At 36.5% G+C, this 23,951-nt stretch overlaps 2 protein-coding genes across 3 annotated transcripts; both read right to left on the bottom strand.

Moving 5' to 3' along the window:
• Window positions 1-3,769: 3,769 nt before the first annotated feature.
• Window positions 3,770-13,579, bottom strand: LOC128619699 (dynein regulatory complex subunit 4). Of its 2 annotated transcripts, XM_053644040.1 has the most exons (12): window positions 13,490-13,511; window positions 13,036-13,125; window positions 12,241-12,428; window positions 11,086-11,283; window positions 10,785-10,991; window positions 9,388-9,442; window positions 9,081-9,286; window positions 7,727-7,894; window positions 7,062-7,148; window positions 6,773-6,982; window positions 5,966-6,031; window positions 3,770-4,962 (listed from the first exon to the last, which is right to left on the bottom strand). In XM_053644040.1, exons 4-12 carry the CDS (start codon window positions 11,122-11,124, stop codon window positions 4,813-4,815), a joined length of 1,188 nt encoding a protein of 395 aa, XP_053500015.1. In that variant the 5' UTR covers window positions 11,125-11,283; window positions 12,241-12,428; window positions 13,036-13,125; window positions 13,490-13,511; the 3' UTR covers window positions 3,770-4,812. The 2 variants fall into 2 exon arrangements, with proteins under 2 accessions (XP_053500015.1, XP_053500014.1); XM_053644039.1 differs by lacking the exon at window positions 12,241-12,428 and having other exon boundaries at window positions 13,490-13,579.
• A 9,133-nt stretch (window positions 13,580-22,712) lies between these two features.
• On the bottom strand, window positions 22,713-23,393 carry sst7 (somatostatin family member 7). Its single transcript, XM_053643809.1, has 2 exons — window positions 23,284-23,393; window positions 22,713-22,940 (listed from the first exon to the last, which is right to left on the bottom strand). The coding sequence occupies exons 1-2, from the start codon at window positions 23,383-23,385 to the stop codon at window positions 22,713-22,715; spliced, it is 330 nt and encodes a 109-aa protein (XP_053499784.1). The 5' UTR covers window positions 23,386-23,393.
• Between the last annotated feature and the right edge of the window lie 558 nt (window positions 23,394-23,951).

The following is a 23,951-nucleotide window of genomic DNA, read 5'->3' as shown; positions in this document are numbered from 1 at the left end:
TCATTCTACTGCAAACTTGCGTATGGCTAGAAGGACAGTAAAGCTCTCTACTCTATGTATATATGCACATAAAGGTTGTACAACATCCACAAAACAAGTTAACACTTACATTACATTATAGTAGCTACAAACATTCGTTCTCTCACCAGCCTCGATTTTTTTCTCTTTCTTGAAGTTAACATGGCAAAAATAATAATAATAATAATAATAATAATAATTCAGCTTGTCTTGTTGCTGAGAGACCTTAAAACTCCTATGTCCTGAAGACTTTCCTGCAGGAGAAAACTTACTGACTGTTACAAAATGGACTTTACAATAACAGTACATGAAAAATCATGCACGAATACCTGAATTAATACTTACTTAAATATGAACTAGTGATGAGTGACGGCATGTACTCATCACAAAATAATGAAGAGCTAACCTTAACTACGAGACGAGACGTATGAATCCATGCGTGAATTATGATGTTTGTTAGTAAATGTATATAATTAACACGTAGAGGAAAACTAAATCAAACACGCTCTATGAGAAAGAATATGAATGAAACGTGCATCATTTCAAATTGTTTATATAATTTGCCGCATGTAGCTGCATACACAAACATCACTGGATTACTTTTATAATTTACATCGAATACACACTGCTCCTCTGTGAGGTGTCCAGCATACAGTACAAGTACCTGTGTAAGTTGTTACTATAGACATTATAATGTATTAGAATGAGTGCATTTTTATATAATTAATGTAATATAGTGATTTGAATTAGAAACCGACACTACTGTCAGAGCTGCTGTTATAGAAAATTATTTGACACCTTCTGACCAATTAGATTTGAGAATTCACAATATGATCTTTCACAAAGGAAATGCATTTCTATAATAATCTGACAGTCATTATATATGTCATTATGTTTACTAAACCAATGCAAGAAAGCATACAAACGAATGCTCCACTCTCTGTATAGTTGATGCATGCAAGCTGTGCTTGGTGTAAATTAAAAAGCACCATGGAGAGATCGTGTCCGGTGTAAAATGGCTACACTTTGGTCAAAACCCCTGTCTAATTGTCTGGCTGAAGCAGATGGCTCATGCTGTAATGCACACCAGGTTTGTTTCCAGGTCAATATCAGACTTTCACTTAACTGGTTGTGAGGAGTTATAGGAATTAGTACCTCTTGTTCTCAAGAGTAAAACAGCTTTGCAAAATGAATAAGAAGCTTTACTTTATTTGATCAGCTTAGTCATAGCAATAATTATTTTAGATTGGATTCTAAACAACTAAAAATCAATCCTTTATTTTATTTGAGTCTAATTTCATTGCCCCTGAATTGGGTTATGCAAACATGTCAATATTTAATAAAAAGACAGAAATAGGATCGACGTAAGCTTAGCATTAACGTGAGTACACGATGCCATGAGCCAGCCTACACTCAGAACTTGTGTGACATAAAGGCTTTAAGAGATCATTAAAATGTAGCACGTATTCACATTAGTTGTAGATCATACAACCCCGTGAGGCACTTAACCTTTTCACTTGAGCTAATGACTTACAAATTGTGTTTGTGTCACCCAGGGTACTGATATTAATTAAAATAAAAAGACAACAGTGCGCCGACCTTCAAACATAATATAACGGCAAAAAACAATAATAATAATCCGACCATCTTTACAAGGATGTTATGCAAAAGACCCGTGTAAAAGTCTTCTGTTGTGAGGTTTTGGATGAGAAATTGTGTTAATTTTAAGGAATAAAACTTGACATGGCGCACTGTTATAGCTACAACAAGGTGGATCATCATACTCGATGAAACGTAAAGTTAATTCCTATTATCACTTACATTATTAACAAGTTAGTTCCTATTATCACTTACATTATTAACAAGTTAGTTCCTATCATCACCTACATTATTAACAAGTTAGTTCCTATTATCACTTACATTATTAACAAGTTAGTTCCTATCATCACCTACATAATTAACAAGTAAGTTCCTATCATCACCTACATTATTAACAAGTTAGTTCCTATTATCACCTCCATTATTAACAAGTTAGTTCCTATCATCACCTACATCATTAACAAGTTAGTTCCTATTATCACCTACATTATTAAAAAGTTAGTTCCTATTATCACTTACATTATTAACAAGTTAGTTCCTATCATCACCTACATTATTAACAAGTTAGTTCCTATTATCACTTACATTATTAACAAGTTAGTTCCTATCATCACTTACATCATTAACAAGTTAGTCCCTATCATCACCTACATTATTAACAAGTTAGTTCCAATTATCACTTACATTATTAGGGCAGCAGCGGGATTAGATCCCCCAGTGCTGCAGGGGCAAGGCAAACGTCCTAACCACTAAGCCATTAAGCGCCCCCCACTATATGAACAATTATATGTTTTTCTTTAACAGTTAGTTCAGGCCCACTGATTTGATTGATCAAGCGACGTTCCAAGAACGCTTTTATTTACTATAACCACAATGGGACGTTTCACTGTGTGTATCAGTCCACGTGTCTGTGTTCGGCACATAAAATTCCACTTCCTAGTTCGACATGGTTACTACAGTAGAGTTAGAGACATCATCAGTGGACGTGGCAAACGATACTTTTCAGGAATACAACTTGTGACTTAAATATGAATGCTTGTCAAATGAAGATGAAAAGGAAGAAGGGAAGCCAATTTCACCGGAAGCAGCTCTAACGAGAATGTACAAAAACTAACAGAGCAAAATTAAAACAAAACTTTTGGCCGCAATGTGTACGCAATCTCAATTACTCGATATTAATTTCTAGTTTAAAGAACCGTTGTATAAAAGCATAATCGCACTCGCAATAGTGCAGTTATACCGAATATCCTATAGTGATGATGGAATTCTTGCTCATGAGAAATTGCTTCATTTTTGCTTAAACAGCACATCTGTTTATTAGATTATAGTGGAGCATAGAAAATACAAGCCCCTATGAATTAGCTGTTAGTATAGAAACAATAACATATTAGAACAAGCACATTAAAATGCTCTACGTATTCAACAGCGCTGTACTGAAAGTAATATTGTACAGGGTTGAAAGGATCGAATGTTACACCAAAAGGGGATAAAGAGCCTTCCCTTCTGTCTAAAGGACAGGCTCGGATCTTGATCTCAAATGAATCATCAGTATTAAGAATCAAATATATTAATCTAAAAACACACACAACTTCATATAGTTACATTAACATTGCATACATTGTATAAATATGTCTCTCGCAGATTCACATGGCTAAGGCATTGTTTGAACAAAGCACTATCATGTCATGTCATGTCATATCTAAAAGCCTGGATTGCTCTCTCTAGGTCTTGAGCGTGATGACTTCATACCACTAAATGTTTCGAAATTCTCATTCTACTGCAATCAAAACAAATGTATTACAGGTTCAAAGGCTTTGTAAACCTGGACTAATTTCATGCTTTTGCTTCACAAGTGGTCCGGCTGTGATCGAGACACTTAGACTCCGTTTCTGACATGTCACCTCAATGTTTACACAAGATGCTCAATAGCAGCGTTCCTCATCCCAAGTCCATTTTCAGTAATTGCGCCAGAGAGACAAAAGAGAAAGACATAGAGAGAGAGAGAGAGAGAGAGAGAGAGAGAGAGAGAAGAGAGAGAGTATGAACGAGTCACTGCACTATTTAATGAGCTGCTGCTCCAGCATCCTCTCTGCTTGTTAGCTTACCAGTCTCTGCCTCAGGTTTATAAAGAAAAGTTACATTTCTTATGGTGTATATGTTTATTTTTTTTAAATGTGTATTTCCAACGGCAAAGGTTTTGCAAATCTGACAAATGCACTATATGCAGCATACAGAGTAGCAGAATCAGTATTTGTTGATCTTTAGAACTGACAGTAATATAAAGAGGGGAACGTTGCTGAAATACTTTTACTAGACGAGTCCACAGGTGTCGACTTTACTACACAACTGCACATACTGAAGTAGTTTAACCCTTTCTAGCAGCAGACTGGCGTTGCATTCCACCGGCAGAATGGAAATCGACTTATCGCACATTTCCTATCGGTATAAACGAATGAATCATTTTATTGCTATTTTATGCTAATCATTCAAACCACAGCTTTTCTGACTTAAAACTATGTAAGGAGAAGCTGCTATCTGTTGTCCTTCAGATCTCAAGACTGAATTTCCAAAGCTTGCAATCATCTTGAGTCATGTGTAGGAGTCATGGTGTAATGGCACAGGAAGAGTCGATCCCATGTCCTCTTTATAGCCTGATCGTAAGGCCGCTTTCCCTCCTCCTGGTGCGGCTCCCGCCACACAGGGCCAGGTCTCTATGGTTACACGCGTCCCGCACCCCTTCTTCATGTCCATGACATCTAATTTTCTCCAGGATTGGCTCAGTGAAAAGAGCAGCGCAGGATAATGATATGCTTTTAGCCTGTGCTGACTAGCAAAACAATCATGGCCCAACAGAGCAGGCATCATTAGGGGCCACATGAGTATCTATTACACCAGAACCGGTCACCTGTTCCACTCAGCATAATCTTTTTAAGCACAGTTTTACTGCATAGATACAGACGGACTTTTTGCTTTGATGATGTATCTCTGATAAATGACAAAGGGGAATGTAGTGTGTTTCAGATTTGCGAAGAGAAACGATTAAGAAGGGAGTTCTCGAAGGGACAGTCCTGCACAGTTAAAAAAAAAAAAAAAAAAAATCCAAGTTCTAAATGCACGTATAGACTCGTAATTCAGTCAAGTTCAAAAGTTTACACCTCCATGATTTTTGTGTCGATAAGTAATAAGGTCGTGAGGTTAGAGAGGGGCAGACACCAGGCCGGCTGGTCCCTGACCTAGGGTCTGTTTTAGTAAACTGCTCTCCAGAGGTTTAAAGCCCAGTTCGTCTACGGGGATGCCGAAAGCCTTCAGTTTCGCCTCATAAGTCCTCAGCAGGTCGTTATGCGCCTAGGGGAGAAAACAAGCTTTTAGAGCAAATATCTTTACGGGCGTTCTTAAAATCCATCCACCAGGGTTAGGTTTCACATTTGTAAGCAGATTCTACTGTATTTAACCTGTGTTCACACGAGCACATCACTGAGGTCATTTCATTTCCTGTTTGTCTCGTGTGGGCGTGTTTTAACCACCTGTGGGTGTGGCTGGTTCATCTGTTTTACAGTTCCAATAAAAGAATTTAAGTAGCTAAAATACATACAAGCTATTGGGGTTGTTTTTTTTGGTATCTATGTTTTGTTACTTGTTGTTGAATGGGAATTAAATGCACACTTTTATCAGAAATAAAAGGTACCAAGCTGTACTCTTCTTTTGTTGCTGGGGTGATACTGTCAAGGGTACATGTGGTGTATCTGTAAGGGACATACTGTAAGTGGTCCTTAAGGTTCAATGATGTACCTTAAACTATATTAAATCTAGAATATATTTACATTTAACAGGTAAACAATGCATAATAAAGAGACCCTTGGTGGTTCCAAACCAGTTCCATTTCTGAGACGGGTTTCGAGAAAGGTGCCGCTGGTTCAAATACGCCTAAAGGTCCTGGGATCCAAAAAAAAGTTCCTGGGTTCCTAATATAGTTTCCTAACTCCTTTATGTTAAATAAACAGTGAAATACCAAAATATAAAACACTGTTTGTTGCCAGACGTCAAAGCTCCATGTTGCAAACACACACAGCAAATAAATAGACGTGTGTCACTTTGTCCCTTGCGAGTGTGGACAGAGGTTTGCGCTGTTAATTACGTTCTTATTATTAAATGACTGGGGAGTTGGATAGGAGTCCTTAACCACCGGAAAGATAGATCTTAAATAGATAAAAGAGATTAAATGGGAGATGTTGTATTTCTATAAACTCTGCCATGGATAAGGAAATTCTTTTTTTTTTTTTTTTTAATTTTTTTAGTAATTATATATAAAAAAAGTTATCTCAAGGAATAGGGTTGCTGATGGACCTACCTTACACATACGAGCCAGTTCATACTGCAGATCTTTAATAGCAACGTTTTTCGAGTCCAGCACTTCCTATAAATAAAAGCAAAAATGAATCAGAACCCTAATAACGAAGAAAATGTAGAACTCTGTCTGATATGTCACACAAAGATTTTGTCAGAATCACAATGAGCAGAGATTCAGATTAGAAATGAGGCTAAAATCTAATATCTTGACAAAAGAAACTATTAGTGTTGAACAGTGGATTATTATCACATGGTAAGAATGATATGAGGCAAACTATTTTACACACACACACAAACACACTATTTTAAAGGCAGATAGGTAGCTTTATGCGTCTGCAGTGCTTGATAAACAGAAATGCCTGCAATGCTTTCATTCAAAACAAAAAACACTAAACTTATATTTATGGTGTTGGTGTAATTTGGTGTAATTGCTACTTTAATTGGACAATGTTTGCTTAGTCTGTCTACTTTCAGTTTCTCCTCCAAAGGCATTTCTCTGTCTGGGCTGGAAAGAAATCAGCCCCAGCCTCGCTTCTTCATAATCTGATCTGGATGCCAAATATGAAACCTTATACTGACGTGTCTGTATCTTTGAAAGCTAACCACTTTTTATACCAGCCACCCCAGCATATATTTAACATTAAATAAAGTTTCTTTTAAAAAGCTGAATTCACTACTAAATTTGATTATCATTATTATTATTATTATTATTATTATTATTTTTACAAATTTCAACAGGACAACCCAATACCCATGACTCAAGTTTCCATTTCCTTCATCAGAGAGCAGGTTTAGTCATCAGCAGTACCTCCAGTTTGCGAGTGACCACGTTCAGGGCACTGGGCTCTAAATTAGAGGCAGCAAGGACCTCATTAAGCTGTGCCTCTTTCTTCTCCAGGGTGTCTGCAAGAGCTTCCAGTTTCCTCTCTAGAAGCAGGTTCTTAAAGCCGCTCTTCTGCTGCACCTCCAGGATGGCCTTGGTGAACTTCTGGTACAGTTCATCGCGCTCCTGCTGCACCTGACGACCATGAAATGAGAGATTATGAGCAAACTTACGTCTTAAATAACTTTGGGCTCTGTCTTTCTCTCTCTCTCACCTTACTGAATCTCTGCTCCAGCACTTCATGCACCCATTTCAGGTCCTTCAGTTCTTTATCTGCCACTTTGAGACGTGCTTTTGTTCCCTGACAGAGGAATGAAACAAGATCACTTAGAAATTGTGGTCTGTTTAGTACTCACGCACGCAGTAACCATCTCAAACACACAACGTATCACGATATTTCAGTAACTTTTAGACCACAGCGCTGCTTAATTCTCAATTCTGAATGGTCAGAAGGTGTTGATTAATTTTCTGTAACAAATAACAGATTTATATGAATGCACTCGTGTTAATATGTTTTGACATGTTTTGCAGATGTTCCATAATATTACGTGTAACTATTAACAAGAGTTTATAGAGTACAGTTGCATCTCAAATAATTAGAATATCGTGGAAAAGTTCATTTTTTTCCATAATTTAATTCAAAAAGTGGAGCTTTCATATATTCTAGGTTCATTACATATAAAGTGAAATATTTCAAGCCTTTTTTTTGTTTTAATCTTGATGATTACGGTTTACAGCTCATGGAAATCAAAAATCCAGTATCTCAAAATATTAGAAGTTTACTAAATGCGAATGTAGTATGCAATAATGGAGCGTAAATTTAACAGTGAGAGTGATGATGCAACTGCAGTGCAGGCTGAGATTAAAAGAGACGCATACAGCCAGTAAGGCTTTGTCCTTCTTATAGTTGGCGAGCTGTTTCTGCAGCTCTGACACTTCCTGCGTGGCTTTCTGCAGTGGCTCCGTCAGACGCTTGTTCTGCTGCAGCACCTCGGCCATCTCCTTCTCCAACCTCTCCTCCTTCTTCTTCATGTCAGCCACTTGCTCCTGTACTTAGACAGCCAGAGGGAGAATGAAGAGCTATAATGACTCGCAGGGATCAGAATAAAGCTGAGATCAAGCAGAGATCCAAATAGGTGAGGAGTTATGACTGACCTAAAGGAAAACGAGAATCATACAGCATTATGTTTGAGAATTAAAAATTAAACTTGCTGTTTGAAGCCATAAAAGAAAAATTCGAGTTCAAAGTGTGCTTTATTGGTATGATTGCTTAATAACGTTACCAAAGCAAAAGAGATGGATGGATAAAGTATTTCCTTAGTTTTGTCACAATTATTGTCTGGTATGAGGGGGAAAAAAAAGGTGTGTGTGTGATGTCTTTCTTTTATTTATAATCTATTTCAAGATAATTTTTTAATCAATTTGTTACTTTATTTAATAATTGAATAAACAGAACTTTGGTCAACACTTTGATATTTCTAAATGTGCTTTACAAAGAAAACCAACCTGACTTATAGTTTCATCTTATTTTCATGTTGAAATGATTCGAATTACTTAATGTTTTTATTTGAATTATCATTTGTACTTTATTTTTATTCTGTTTTACTGTGTGTGTGTGTGTGTATATATATATATATATATATATATATATATATACACACACACACATACACACACACTTTCATTTCATGCTATATTTGTGTACTTGTATACGCTCTTTTTTTGTACTTATATTTTCACTTAGTGTTTTATTTTACGCTATTAGATTAGTTTTTACCATTTCACTTTACTAATTGCTTTGTACGGCACTTAGAGCCGCCACTTGCATGGAAAGTCCTCTATAATAAGAATGAACAAAAAGACAAAATTTTTGTCTAGTATTTTGTTCTCTATTCATGAACAGAATGAAGCAGACCGTACAAGTGAAATGAATGGAATAGATGTACGAGGACGAGTCACGTGAAATACTTGAAAGTGCGACATGAATTTACAACCGGAAGATTTTTTTCTAAAAGAAACGGACACTTGTTAAGCGCTGGAACGCTTGCTTCAAACAAAATGGAGATTATGCAGATAAGTGATACGCTTCTGTGACACCCATTTGCAGCAAATTAATAATTCAGGATGGTTTTAAGGATGGGTGTTCTGATGACTTAAGTAATTCTGAATAGATTATAAGAATAAATCTGATGTAACGCTAACCAGCAGGAGATGATAACACTTCTCAGCGTACCTTAAGCGAGCTGATTTGGTTGAAGCTCCCGAGAGTGATGTCACTATAATAGTTCTTAATATCGCTGAACGCTTTCTCGTGGTTCTTTATCAGCGTGTTAATGTGGATGCTCTTCCTTTGCTCGATCTCATGGATTTCAGTCTTGCGCCTCAGGTCTTGCTCCTGTCGCTGTTTTTGCATCTTCTTCTCATATGTAGCCTCGATTTCTGTAGATAAACATCAGCAGGTTCAGATGTGGTACAATGCTCCATGTACAGCTACATTTCACTTCATGGAGAGTCAAAGACAAACGCTGTTAATACAGTACCTCGTACTTTTTCCTCAAATTCACTTCTCAGCTTGGTGTTCTCCTTATCGTGGCTCTGTGGAAACAAATGAATGCCTATTAACATGAAGGTTATGATGAATAATCCGAAGGTCCCGTACAGACATCTGCATTATGTTTACTAACTCACTGAAAGAAAGCACAGAATCGAAGCTCTACGCTTCTCTACTGTATCAGCTGATCTAAAAGTTTTTCTATATTTTTGGTTTCATGCTTTTAGAGTGAATTATTATTTAGACAATAGAGAGAGATTATTTTTAAAAATCACACTTATTTACAAATGTTCATGCCATGATTTGAGGTCATGACAATTCAAATTTAAGACAGTTTAATCCTTATCATGGCTTTTAATTTCTCAAATGTAACTTAAAAAAAGTTAGGGTTTTTCAAGGACCCATGGATGAACTGCTTAGTGCATGGTGACATAACATTACGTGACTGAAGTCTGACATAAACCACATAATATAATTCAAGTTGTCTCCACTCCCTGGACTTTTGGTTCAACTCTGCCTAGGTAGGAGGTGCTGGAATGAGACAGACTCCACCCCCTGGACTTTTGGTTCAACTCTGCCTAGGTAGGAGGTGCTGGAACGAGGCAGTCTCCACCCCCTGGACTTTTGGTTCAACTCCGCCTAGGTAGGAGGTGCTGGAACGAGGCAGACTCCACCCCCTGGACTTTTGGTTCTGCAGCAAGGTGTACAGCATGCTACAAGGAGCTGGATTAGGTACAACTCCACCTCTTGAACGTTTGATTCAACTCCACCCGGGTAGGAAGAGCTGGATCCGGTCTGCCTTAAATCTAAGGCTATTCTATATTATTATCTACTCTATTGATTAACTTTATACACTGTTAGGCCTAGGTGCTAATATTTATTAAGGAAAGCATTTAAGAACTCGCATAGGATTACCTCTGCTAAGAACAAACATGTCCTAAGTTTCCCATCTCTTCTGTCTTTGCCCTCCATCGACCTTTCTTTTTTCAACATTATTTGTAGGTCTTTACACTAGGGAATTACACCATTTTGGGATTAGTAGCCAATCACTGAATCACACTAAAGGCCAGCACTAATGCATTTCTGGATCCATTTTTGGGCACGTTATCACATCACATGCAACAGATAAGCACTGATTTTAACCAGAGTTTCAGCACTGTGTCACCGGAAAACGCTTGAGTTTGCGACCTGTGTTCTAAGGTTAATAACAAACAGACTAACAAAGAAAACGTATAATGTTACGAGATGTTTATTTGGCATTTATTGAAGGAGTCTCCGGTGTCCGTTCTTTGTAACAGTCAGACAGTAACGGTAGTCATGTCTATAATGGTACGTATCACTGTTTCACCGTCATGTGTCAGAGAGCAAACCTCAGCTTGCACACACCAGTTTCAGGTTCTTGATGTAGTTCTCGTAGGAGAGCTCCTGTTCTTTTACATCCACTTTCAGGCTGCGCATGCCTCTCCACAGCTCATTCTCCAGGTCTGCCTGCTCTTTCTCCAAGAGTTTGGTGGCAACCACTCCCTCTGTCTTAAGCTCTGAAATGCTATTTTGCTGTTCATACAGCAAGTGTTTAACCTTCTGCTTATACACCTGAGGACAAAAAAATAAATAAAACAGAACATAAGATGCATCCTTTTAGACATTTTCTGAGTCACTGAAGAACGCTGATCATTATTACTGATACCCTGATCTCAGTTTGATGGTTTTCTTCAGCTTCTTCCATTTCTCTGTCTCTGTTCCTTAGATCAGCTTTCTTCTCCTCTAGTTGTCTTTTGGTGATCTCCCAAAAGGTATGTATCTTATCTCTTTCCAGCTGGAAGTAATTGCGCTCTTCTCGCTCCCGGTCCAGCTCCTCACGCAGCCGGATAATGTGTTCTTCCAGCTGACGGAGAATCAACATTAGTGGTGAATTATAGCACACAATAGAGTGTTATAAAGCAAATCACTTACAAAAAATTCTTAGTTAATGTTGAGTTATGCTAAGTGCAAAAATAAACGAGGGTTTATAGCTGCTGTATCCTAAGTGCTTCATAACAGAAACTAACTTGTTAAATATAACTAGAAATATAAAATATATAAAATATAACTAGAAATGTATAAAAAAAATAATAATAATAATAATAATGTGTCTTACATGAATTCTACAGCAAACTGTTGAAGAATAAGAGGAATAAAATGCGTATAAAATGCTGTTGCAGGAAACTAATCAACATCAGGGTGGTAACAGTAACGCTGCTTCATCACACCACACCATTCTTGATCATTTCCTATAACAGCACCTCCCCAAGTAGTTTATTCCTTAAATAGTGTACACTATTTGACCTAACATACTTAAAGTCTTGTTGATGTAAGTTAAAAGGTGCATTAGGTAAGATTTTTTTAACCATTAAGTAAGTTGGTTCAATATTTGAATGATTATATATATATATATATATATATATTTTTTTTTACTCCTTGAACCCATCCTATTCCCACCCATATTCTCAAAGCCCTTATCATTCGAGTGTCTATGAAATGTAATATTACCTCAACACTCTCCTTAAGGCTTACGTTCCCTCATGCAATCTACGATCAATCAATGACCGACGCTTAGTAGTGCCTACTCAGCATGGCTCAAGGTCCCTATCCAGAACCTTCACACTATCTGTCCCTCAGTGGTGGAATGAACTTCCAACCTCAATCCGGACCGCAGAATCTGTCACTATTTTCAAAAAACAGCTAAAGACCCACCTCTTCCGTCAACACCTAACTAACCCCTAAAAACGCCAACCCCACATTATTTAAAAAAAAAAGAAGAAAAAGAAAGAAAGAAAGAAAACATTTACTCTGGCTCTCACACCTCTACACTCGGGACAGTGGTGGCTTGGCGGTTAAGGCTCTGGGTTACTGATCAGAAGGTCGGGGGTTCAAGTCCCTGCGCTGCCAGGCTGCCACTCTTGGGCCCTCGAGCAAGGCCCTTAACCCTCTCTGCTCCAGGGGCGCTGTATCATAGCTGACCCTGTGCTCTGACTCGAACTTCCTAACATGCTGGGGTATGTGAAGAAAACAATTTCACTGTGCTGAAATGTATATGTTATTAATAAAGACTCATCATCATTACTCCTCACACTTTGCTTCTCTAGGACTCAAATTTAAAATCTTGTATTGTAGCACGACTTGTATTGTTCTGTGCTTGATACATCGCTTTGCTTGTATTTCCACCTTTGGAAGTCACTTTGGATAAAAGCGTCTGCTAAATGAATAAACGTAAATGTAATGTAAATATAACTGACCAACCAGAGGCCAAACACAAACAAGCATTCCGGACCGGAAGTCAGTTTTCCAAACGGGTTTTCTCAGCCAATTAATATACTACTTGTTCTGACGTCATGACTTAAACCATTATTTATTTATTTATTTTTGCATCATATTTTACAGGTTATTTATACAAGCAATAAATAAATAAATAAATAAATACAAATAGACATTCGCACCTTTAAATTACGTTATATCCTATGTATTTAAGGGCATGCAAAGTTAAAGTCATCACGTCTCAGTCCGTGCTCAGTGATTATGGTTTACTATGTTCATACATTTATATTTAGGTGAGGATTTAGTTAGGATAAGACAATTTGCACATTTCTTAAAACTTTACCTGCTCCTTCGACATGTCCTCTGTAGAAAGTCCATCGACTACAGTGCTGCTCTTTCCCTTTGAAGACTTTGTGCCTTTCTTTTTCGGAGGCTGAAACATTAATACGTTATAAGTTTAACCATAACTCCGTATTTACACTTTAAACACACATTTAACAAGAGATGAGTCGACTGGGCTCGAATGTTGTTTAGCTAACTAGCGGATTGTAACATAGGCTAGCTGTACTGGTTGTTCAAAGCTAGCTTGTTAGCTATGAATATACATTTATACCCTTTAGAATCAAAATATTTTGAGGATGAGGTTATTGCCAAATACTGTGAGTTTACATGCACAAGGAATCTGTCTTGGTGTACTGATGCAGTAAATATACAAGAAATAAAACAATATTAATAAGATAAACAAAGGTGAAGTTATGAAAATGAGAAGTGTTTGTTTAAAGTAGGTTTATATTTACCATGATGTCGTTTTAATTAGGTAAATATCAGCACTGCATATAAAGCCGCTGTGTATCCGAGCAGCTCGGGGTTCCCATACAACACGGCATCATGGCAACCGAAGCTCCAAATCTCGCGAGAAGAGAACTCAAGCGGATGAAGTTGCAGTAGATGGCGCTGTTGCTATCCGCCATTTTGGATGGTGGCATATTCAATTGCAAAAAATAATAATAATAATAATAAATTAATGCAAATGTTCGGGTTAATTAGACTGTAACTCGCTTTTTTTCTCACAAAAAAATTGCTTTGTTACAGACCTTGTAAACTCCTTCTTATGTGCCGTAAATGTAAATATACATATACACTCAATATTTTTATATAAATAGTAGGGAATGTGGGGGAGCTAAACTGTACAGTATATAAAGGTGTCCATTGTTAAAAGTGGAAATGTCCATTGTTAAAAGTACTATACTAATAAAACTTAATTGAATTTTAAAAAAAAGTTAAATAAATGATGTTCCACAAAACATGTATTTGTTTATTTATTTGTTTCAGTGATTCTGACTTTTCCTCATGTTGAGTCATTCATTCATTCATGATGAAACTGGCCAGTTGATTGGAAATACACTGTTTGTTGCTCTCACTCAGATTTCTGATCTTGTTCTGGGGGCTACCCGCAGAAAATCCTCATGAGACCCAAAAAGGCTAAACTGCTGTGGGCCCTGTGTGGGCTAAATCACATGGGGTCCATGTGGGATTAGTGTGGGTTTGCCATGCTCACACTGCTCCACAGTAAACCCACATTTGCTGTACCTAGAGGTGGGCCCTCTTGCTAATGTATGCTGGGGTTCTGTTCATGTGGTCATATGTAAACAATATCTATCTCAAAGTTTGACATACCATGTGTTCCGAGATGCTTTTCTGCTCATCCTGGTTGCAAAGAGTGGTTATTTGAGTTATTGTAGCCTAACCAGTCTGGCCATTCTCTTCTAACCTCTCTCAACAACAAGGTGTTTCCCTAACTGGATGTTTTGTTTAATTGTTTTGACCACCATTCAATTGTGAAAACAATTCCCAGACACCAGCAATTTGCTCCTCGATGAGGTGTGCTGTTATAGGAACGTAATCAACTATGGGGAGGTGTGAAGCAGCTGACGGGAACTCCATCCTATGTTACAGCTTTGTGTCTCATTGTTGCAAAGCACTGACACTGGAGAGTCCTTCCAAAAATGCTAAATAAACATCTCCTCATAGAAAAGTTCAACATACTTACAATCACATATTATTTAAATCCACTGGTCATACACATTCATGTAATGTTTTAGAAGAAAAACATTACTATTGAAAATAATAGACATTCTGACCAATCAGAATTAACCTCATCAAGAATTCAACAGAATTCAGCAGCACATGGTTTAAAGAAAAAAAAAAAAAAATATATATATATATATATATATATATATATATATATATATATATATATATATATATATATATATATATATATATATATCTGTACAATGTTTCTACAAAACACATCCCATGAAGTTAAAAATGAGATGTGGTGGTATCCAGTAACCATATAGCAATAGTTGAATTAAATAGCAATAGTTGAAAAAAATAGTTTGAAAAGAACCAAGAGAAAAAAATATTACATTTTGTCATTACCCTGTCTGCCTTCAGACTTGATTTGAAGAAAGCAATGTGTGAGTTAGAAATATTGACCAAGCATTCTTGCAGAGTTAGTACATCTGATGACAGTGAAGTTCAGATCATATGAATTAAAATTTAAATGATTTTATTTTCATACTCATTAAACCATTCAGTGAGCTCTCGTGCTCTGTGGATGGGGCGGAGTCATCCTGGAAGAGACCACCATAGCTGGTTAATTAGAAGAACTTTGTATTAATTTGTAGTACTGCTTCCTTCTAAGGGGACATTTGCCACCAAACCACTTGTGTACAGAGGCTTTAGGGAGTTAAATATATATTTATTTTAATATACAGTCTTGGGAAAAAGAAAGTACACCCTCCTTTTTAACTAGTCAACTAATTAACTTGTGCTTTTCATGAGTACCACCTGGCTGCTAAGTTCTCTCTTAATGATTGTGGAAGTAGGAGGGGTGTACTTATTTTTTCCCACCTGTTTTTTTCAATGTTGGTTTACTTTTTTTTTTTTTGGGGGGGGGCGGGGGGGGGAGATTGACTACATATTGAAATCTTTTGTGTTATTTGTTGAGGTTATTTGTTTGTTTACAGAAGTTGGTGAGGACTGCACAATTGTTATTTAGGGCCTGAAAATTGAAACAGAATTGAAGGAGGTTGTACTTGGTATAAATCTTCTTCAGTTTGTCCTAAAGGTATGCCAATTTTTGCACTCGACTGTATACTGCAGTTGAAATTGAATTTGTCCTTGTGGCAATGTCTATGAGACTATTACTATAATAATGCACTGGTATAATATCATTTTTATTGTTTTATAAAATTTTATGCCGTACCTTCATAAAATTTTTTTTTTTTTTTTTTTTTGAAAAACCAGAGTCATAACATAAAAATACTTGAAGATGGGAGTTGAGGCAATGTTTTAGTGACTTTTGTTAGTCATACTGATTGTGTTCCATGTATTACAGGATCTCCTAATACTTCATGAAATATTTTCATGTTCATGTTTTATTCATAGTAATAATTATATAATATGTATGGCATGCTTGAGTTGCCACGACTCTGAACTGTATCTATCTCTTAGATGAAAAGCAGTCTGTATTAATGTTAGTGTGGCTTACACTCTTATATATGAGCCAAAGCATCCAGAAAGACTGTTAGCACATGCTGCTCTGTGATGGGCAATGAAGACTTTTGCACAATGACTCAGATATATCAACTATATGGATTCTCTCGAAAATTCATTTTCCGCCTCACTTTGTATGCCATCTAATCATCCTTTGTATGTTTGTCCAATACATCCAACTATCCTCAAGTGTCACGACTGAACCAAATTAGCTATGATTATGACAAATAGAGTGACTGTTGGCAAATGTTGCACTCATATATAGGTCACTCCATGAAAACTGCAGCCAAACTGTGACATGAGGGTAAAATTCCAGAAAAAGGGATTTTGAAGAACACGCCCACCTTAACACTGATGTTACCATCAGACATGATGGCATATGGGTCAAAATATAACATCTCCACTCAAACATGAGTTTTAAGTGGCAATCACTTTTTACATTATGAGACATCACATTTACTGTGTTGTGCATGTAACAAGGACATGTAACTAACAATGAACTTATCAATAAAATTTTTATTTAAAAAAAAAGGAAAACATTTGACAAATCAATAGATAACATTGACAGAAGTTTGAAACTAATCAATAATTTGGTCCAGTTTCAAGATCTATTAACTTGAATATTTCAAGCTAATTCTTTAGAATTTGTAGGAATTTAGGCAAAAAATATTTACATTATTAGGTAAGGTAAGGAATGTCACGATTTCCAACACTAATTATTGGGGAGAATTTAGAAAGGCGTTATGATTAGGAACATGATGACTTTGAAATTATCTTACGTATATATCAAGGTGTAACACTTTACATTAATCATGATATTTAACAATATTGAATGCAATGTTAAATTTTATTGCCATTTATGTATATACATTTGTATGGCTGCAGTTTTTTGTGGCGTGACCTATATAATTGTATGAGAACATCTTTCAGTGCATAGCAGGGTTTTTCGTGTATCTGTGGCTCTCTATGCAACATTCCATAGTAAAATAAGTTGCATAGTCAAATAATAGTCAGCTCTTGCCTGAGGATGACTAAAAAGGAAATCAGGATAGAGGGAGAGTTTAAACAGATACGGTGTGTTCAGTAAAAGGAGAAAATATTGACCACCTATTCTGGCAGAGTTAGTACACACAGACAAGTGACAAATTAAAAGAAAAACCAACATGTAGTGTATTAATAAGATGTTTGGCCACAACAACCCACCATTAGCTTCAATACTATTTGGTATCAAGTCTCTGGCTCTTTACTAAAAGAGATATTCCCTCAGTTGGTGTTTTGGTGATGGTGGTGGAGAGCTCTGTCAAAGACATCAATTCAGAATCTCTCACTGGTGGGTTGAGATCTGGTTAATATTTCCCCTGTTTTGTAAAATGGTTTGGTGTACTGTGTTTCCTTGAGTGGCCATCTAAATGGTTTGTCCCAGGCCCGGGGCAATATGCACAGAATGCCATAACATATGATTTACATAATTTAATTTTTTTTATTAAACAATTAAGTGAGCTCTTAGGCCCTGTGAATGGGGTGGAGTCATCCTGGAAGAGGCCACTCCCATCAGGATAAAAATGTTTCATCATAGGATAAAGGTGACGGAGCATCCTTCAATGCACGGTATGGTTCTACATGGCTCCGTGGATCTATATTTGCAATTTATTTTGTAATTAAAATTTGTCAGCTCTTGCCTGAGGAGAATTTAAAACAAAAAAAGTCTATCAAAAGCAAGGAGGCCAGATCATGCAATTTACATTTTAGGCCCATTGTCTGAGAGCGCATTACATTACATTAGACAGTAAATCAGAACAATACAAACTCCCAGTCTTTAAAAAGAAAAAAAATGTATCCATGTGTCATTTTCCATCACCTTCCATTTGCCAGCTATGAGGTAATTTCCTCTCACTTCCCCAGTTCGTATTGCAGTTGCACAGAACACAAGCATCATAATAAATGAGTCGCCCCTGGTGGTGCCCTGCCTTTTCACACGTTTTCTTCAAGGAAACGGTCTCAAAAATGAGGTGTGAAATTTGCTGCCTCAAATTACCCCAGGCCAAAATATGAGAGCATTTGGCATTTACTCATCTAGAATTGCGTACTGTGTGTGATCTAAAAACGAGAAGACACCGGCTGACAGGTGAGCAGCTGCTCAAACACAGTTCTCATTATTTCTGACAGTATTTTAAGGAGGATTAAAACCTCAATTACTCTCACTTCAGACAAGATTATCCTGAACAACATGCTGAAAATAACTGAGCTGTAGTGTGGCCCTTAAAAATTCAACTACGTTATTATTGAAGTACATTACCTGTGGAAAGTTTAGACATACCAGCTCATAGAAGGGTTTTATATATTTTTACTTACATTTATTTACATTTATTCATTTAGCAGACGCTTTTATCCAAAGCGACTTACAAATGAGGAAATATATTTACACATATGTAATTATGCAAAAGTGTTTAAAAAAAGATCTAAACTATTATATATTTAAAATTCGTAACAGTCTTCCTGATGAAGCTATATATATACTCAATAGTACGTATATATACTATATATACTATTGGCATCTTATCAACCAGTTTCCTGCGTGAGCTTCACCTAGGAGGCATTTGTTAAAGTTCATAAATGGGTGGGAGGATGGATGGATGGATAGATGAATGGATGGATGGATGGATGGATGGATGGATGGATGGTGGGGAGAGAGGCAGCTCCTCACTGCTCCTCCAAAGCTCTCACTTGTTTGGGGAAACAATTTAATTTTAAGTAAATGCTAATTGTTAAAATACATACTGAGTCAAAAATACATGGGCATTCATTTCTCTATATATGTCTTATTCCGACTGAATTAATTTACATAAGAATATGGGCAATGTACTGGTATTTTAGTCCCATCTGAATCAGTCATGTCGGTATTATGTTACTCACCAAAAGATTTCCTTGTGGTTTAAGTGTAGGCCTAGCATTAATTAGCTGCATTAATGAATATGTCAAGGTCCATACAAGGATAGGAAGACAAATGTGTGTGTGATGGCTATATCAAGTCAACATGATAAATGTTGTCTCAAAGTAACAAGTAAAAATCTTCATTAGTGTAAAAGATCCAACTTTTAACTGTACCTCTGATTTGAGGTTTTTATGCAATTAATAGGTCACCAGCATTTATCACACCTTCTCCATGTGAACAAAACAAAATACGCCAGCAGCTACATGGGAATTTTACATTTGCATTAGATATCAGCATGTTTCCACATCAAAGCTCGACGCTTCGGTTTCACGCAGAACCTTTGAAGTACTTTTCAGCATTCGCTCATTGCAGCTCAGGGCATTTGTAGAGTGGACAACATTTTCTCCACTTTGCACAGCACTTTGAGATAAAAATGTCCCGAAGATTTTCATTTTAGACAATTCATCTGTCAAATTGCTAAAAAGAGACGAGACACTATCCATGAAAACAAAAACCGAACGCGCCTGAGATCTTTCCTCTTTTGATGAGTATTATTCCATCACTTTTTCACTGTTAAGCTGTGACAGACCGAAAACAATTTAACAACAGAACCTTCAACTATCAAACGCAGCAGTGGATTATCAACGTCTGTGCTCCCACGCACTGCAGTTTTTGAAGCTTCGTGTCTTATTTATGGATGAGATATGATTGCATAGAATTTTCAGGGATGCTAGAGTTTGAAAAATATCTACTATGGGTTTCTTTAATAACTTTGATCTCATCGTGCATTCGTAATAATCCTACTCTTAAAATATGTGTTGATGAATAAAGTATGTGCAAGTGTTTATTAAACATGGCTTGTTTTTGGATCGCTGCTTAAGTCCTGGTATCACATTAATTAATAGCAGACTTTAAAAAAATCAATTCATAATGTGTGCAGTGCATACTCTTAGAAAAGAATGGTTAAATCATAAATAGAGTGCTTCTCATTAAACAACAGAACCGAAGAGTCATACAAACGTCACGTGTGAATAATCAGATGATTCAGATGTGAAATTTGCATTTGTTTAAAGACACTTTACGTATACATATGTAATTCCAGGGAATAACATGTTGAAATGCACCGTCATGTGCTTCTCACATATTACTCACATAGTAACATATGATCATATGATCATCTGGGAAATGTATGTCATTTTTTTTGTTGTTGCTTTTACACATTGCAGTACAGAAGAAATATATTTGAGGCAATAACAATAGGTTATGACTAAACAGTAATAATATATCAAGGGAAAAAAAAACTGTGTCTGTGTCTGGACAGACTTTCATAAAACAAAGTAAGAAAGCTGTGAGAGTCAGAAAATTAAACAGCAGGTTGAGGGGTCGCAGACAGACCGGCTTATTATGTTCATGTGAGCAAGTGTTTCAGGGTCATTAATTCACTGAGCTTTTTCTCAACTGCTTATGCCATGCTCAAGTCTTACTCTAGAGATGGACACAGTTTAAATCGTAATTGAGCATCAGGGATACGGAGGTGATGTCATTAGAGATTAATTTAGGTCACTGCTCACTGAGAAACCCATGAACTTTATATTTCTCTCTCGTGGGAATAGTACAAAATAATGCAAATAAATTGTTGCTCTTACATCTCATGACGTTGATATTAAATACAATGTGTTCTCATATTTTAATGCATGTTTAGTGCAACTCCATTTGTAAACCATTTAATTGAGAGAAATGCTGTCACTTTTATACACAAATGTATATTAGTATACATACATGCATATATATATATATAGAGAGAGAGAGAGAGAGAGAGAGAGAGAGAGAGAGAGAGAGAGAATATACTAGTAATACACAGATGCATATTAGTATATAGTATATTAGTATATAGTAGAAATATACAAATGATAGTAGCATATAGTAGTAATAGACATATGTATATTAAAATAGTAGTAATAAATGCATAGGAGTATATAGCAGTCATGGATATGCATTAATATATAAAAGTAATGTACAGATGTACATTAGGGTATAGTAGTAATATGTGGATATTTATTATTATGTAGTAATAATCCACAGATGTATATTAGTGTATAGTAGTACTAGACCAACATAATTGTATATTAATAATATAGTATAGTATAATATATATTTAGTATAATAGACTAACGTATGTTAATATATAATAGTGTAAATAGTATAATAAACAGATGTATATAGTAGTAATAGACAGATGTATATTTGTATATATAGTAGTAATATATGTACGTTATTCGTTCACAAGGAGAAACCTAATGGTGTCACCCTTGTGCTGCATCGTGTGTCATAAACTACATCACGAGCAATACAGAATATTGAAAGATTTCTTCTGAATAAATGTTTTCGCAAAGTTTACCATCCAGAATCAAACTTCTCTAACATGCTGAGAATTCATGCTGATGAGTCATTTGCTTGCAGTGATTCAGGCAGTAATGTTATCGCCTCAGCTCAGCCTCTGGGTGAACACTTTGCATTTCATGCCGTTGCATAAGGAGAGATGTAATGACATGAGACAGATTAGGGGGTGCCGACTTAATAAAGCCTGACATACCTCGCTACTTTTACTTATATAATTACCTGCATTTAATTAGAACTTATTTCATATCTACTAAAACATACAGCATGCTGGTTCTTTTAGAATGCTCTTAATTTTATATTATGATGTATGATACTATGAATTATAGGAAATGATTCATTCTAAAAGATTTATAATAGTTGAGAGGCAGTTATGCAAAATTATGTACTCAGGGCTTGTGATGGTCTAAAAGCTATAGACTGAAAGGACAGACGTGAAAATAGGAGAACACGTTTTATTTAATATCACTGTCGTGAGTAAGAGATGCCGCACTCATGTGAGTATCTGTGAGAAGAAATGTAGAAGGAAAAATAAATAAATATTGCCACAGAAACTCAATTGTTTCCCTATCCACTGATTACACACTTGCAATTTGTAATGCTCTGGAGCACTGATGTATTTCTCCGAGTAATAAAAATGTAATGAAGTAAGGAAGAGGAAATGAAAAGAAAAAACATACACAATAAAAATAAATAAACTCGGTAATCGTTATAGCCAGTGATAGAGAAATTATCATGTCTTAAAATATTTATTACACCTTGACAAGCAATCCACAAAAATACACCAATGATGTTTATTTATCCATTGGGATAAAATGATTGAATGCTTTTTTTTTTTTTTTTTTTTTTTTCTTAGGAGCTGGACACTTTGAGACATTGAGGCATCCCTTATCCAAAAGCCAATGTCATAACCATGCTTTATTGGTTTGAGATGTTCAAAAACATACATAAATAGTAAATCAATAAATAGATAAATATAATCATCGATAGCTTTAACAATCTTTCTGCATCTGTAAAGTCCATGAACACCCCTCATTGGATGGCGCCGATGATATTTACAGTAATGGTGTGCACAGTTCATGTAAGGTTTTAAGGAGGAGCAGAGATCATTTGGATGGAGCATAGGGTTAGCACGATGTGAACGTCTTCCAGAAGAAATTCTTACATGGGGCTTTGCGGTCTCTCTGGGGCAGCTGCGCTAGCCGGTTGTACACGGCTCTCTCTTCCAGACGAGAATCGATGGGTTCCTCCTCCTCCAGAGGAACGAGATCTCCGGCCAGCATGTTGTTGTCCACGCCGTCCAGCAGACTGGAGACCATCTTGAGGATCATCTCCTTTCGTTCCTTACTCGGTTCCTGAGGAGAGTAAAGTGGGTTAGTAATGGGGAAGTGAATTAATGACCAATAAATAGTTCAGCGACTGAATTAAGAGTCTAGTTTCCAAATCATAAACCTTGCTTGTCATTTTGTAATCACATTTAGATTTGGTATTTTTGTATTATTTCATTTGATATTCTTGCTTCATTTTTGAAAAATCTTGTAGTGCTTTGGATCTAGAAAATGATAATATACATGTAATATAAAATTTATTTAGTTATGCTATTACAATACATTTTATTATTATTATTATTATTTTAAAAAATCCCATCCACAATGCAGCTATAGAGTTCTGAAAAGCCAGCAGGTGTTCTGGACTCACCCTGGTGTGTGCGGGACTCCTTTCCTCCGCTGGAAGCACGACCGCTGCTCTCACACTGTACAGCACCAGCAGCAGAGACACCAAGCTGGCTAAAAGCTGCATGCTGATACGACGACTGAGGGAGCGGAGAGAAACAAAAAAATGAGAGAGAAGCTGAAACCGAGTTCACAAATGCCAAACTAGTGTTCAGACTGCGTCAAAGTCAGTGAGAGTCAAAAGATGCTTCTTTCCTCTGCTGAAGTGTCTTGAGCTTGGTATTCAGGTGGCTGTGTCTTATATACCCCAGGCTCCTGTTGACGCAGGGCTTGGTGGATGATGGGAGGGGGGCTGGGGGAGTAGGAGGGTTAGTGTCTAACAAAAGCACAGAGTAGTTAACCTCTTAACAAACCTGTCATCTAAGTGGCGTGAAACGCCCATGCCACCACGCTCACGTCAGAGCCGTAAATGGGCCTGACAGTGGGGGGAAAAAGAAAGTCATTGATGACAAATCCAACCTAGACAAATTCATTACGCAAAGCCCCCCTTTTTGCATCATTTAACTCTAAGTGTATCAAATTCATCACCAGGATGCCAGACATCATAGATTAGAAAGTAGATTTATACAGTACATTGAACAAATCAATACTAAATTATACCATCTAATCTGTTTATAGCCAATATCGTATTGT

This window comes from Ictalurus furcatus, chromosome 15 (assembly GCF_023375685.1).
Source record: "Ictalurus furcatus strain D&B chromosome 15, Billie_1.0, whole genome shotgun sequence".
In the NCBI taxonomy this organism is placed as follows: domain Eukaryota; kingdom Metazoa; phylum Chordata; class Actinopteri; order Siluriformes; family Ictaluridae; genus Ictalurus; species Ictalurus furcatus.
Note: the sequence above shows the minus strand (reverse complement) of the source record. Positions and strands in the feature narration are given on the sequence as shown.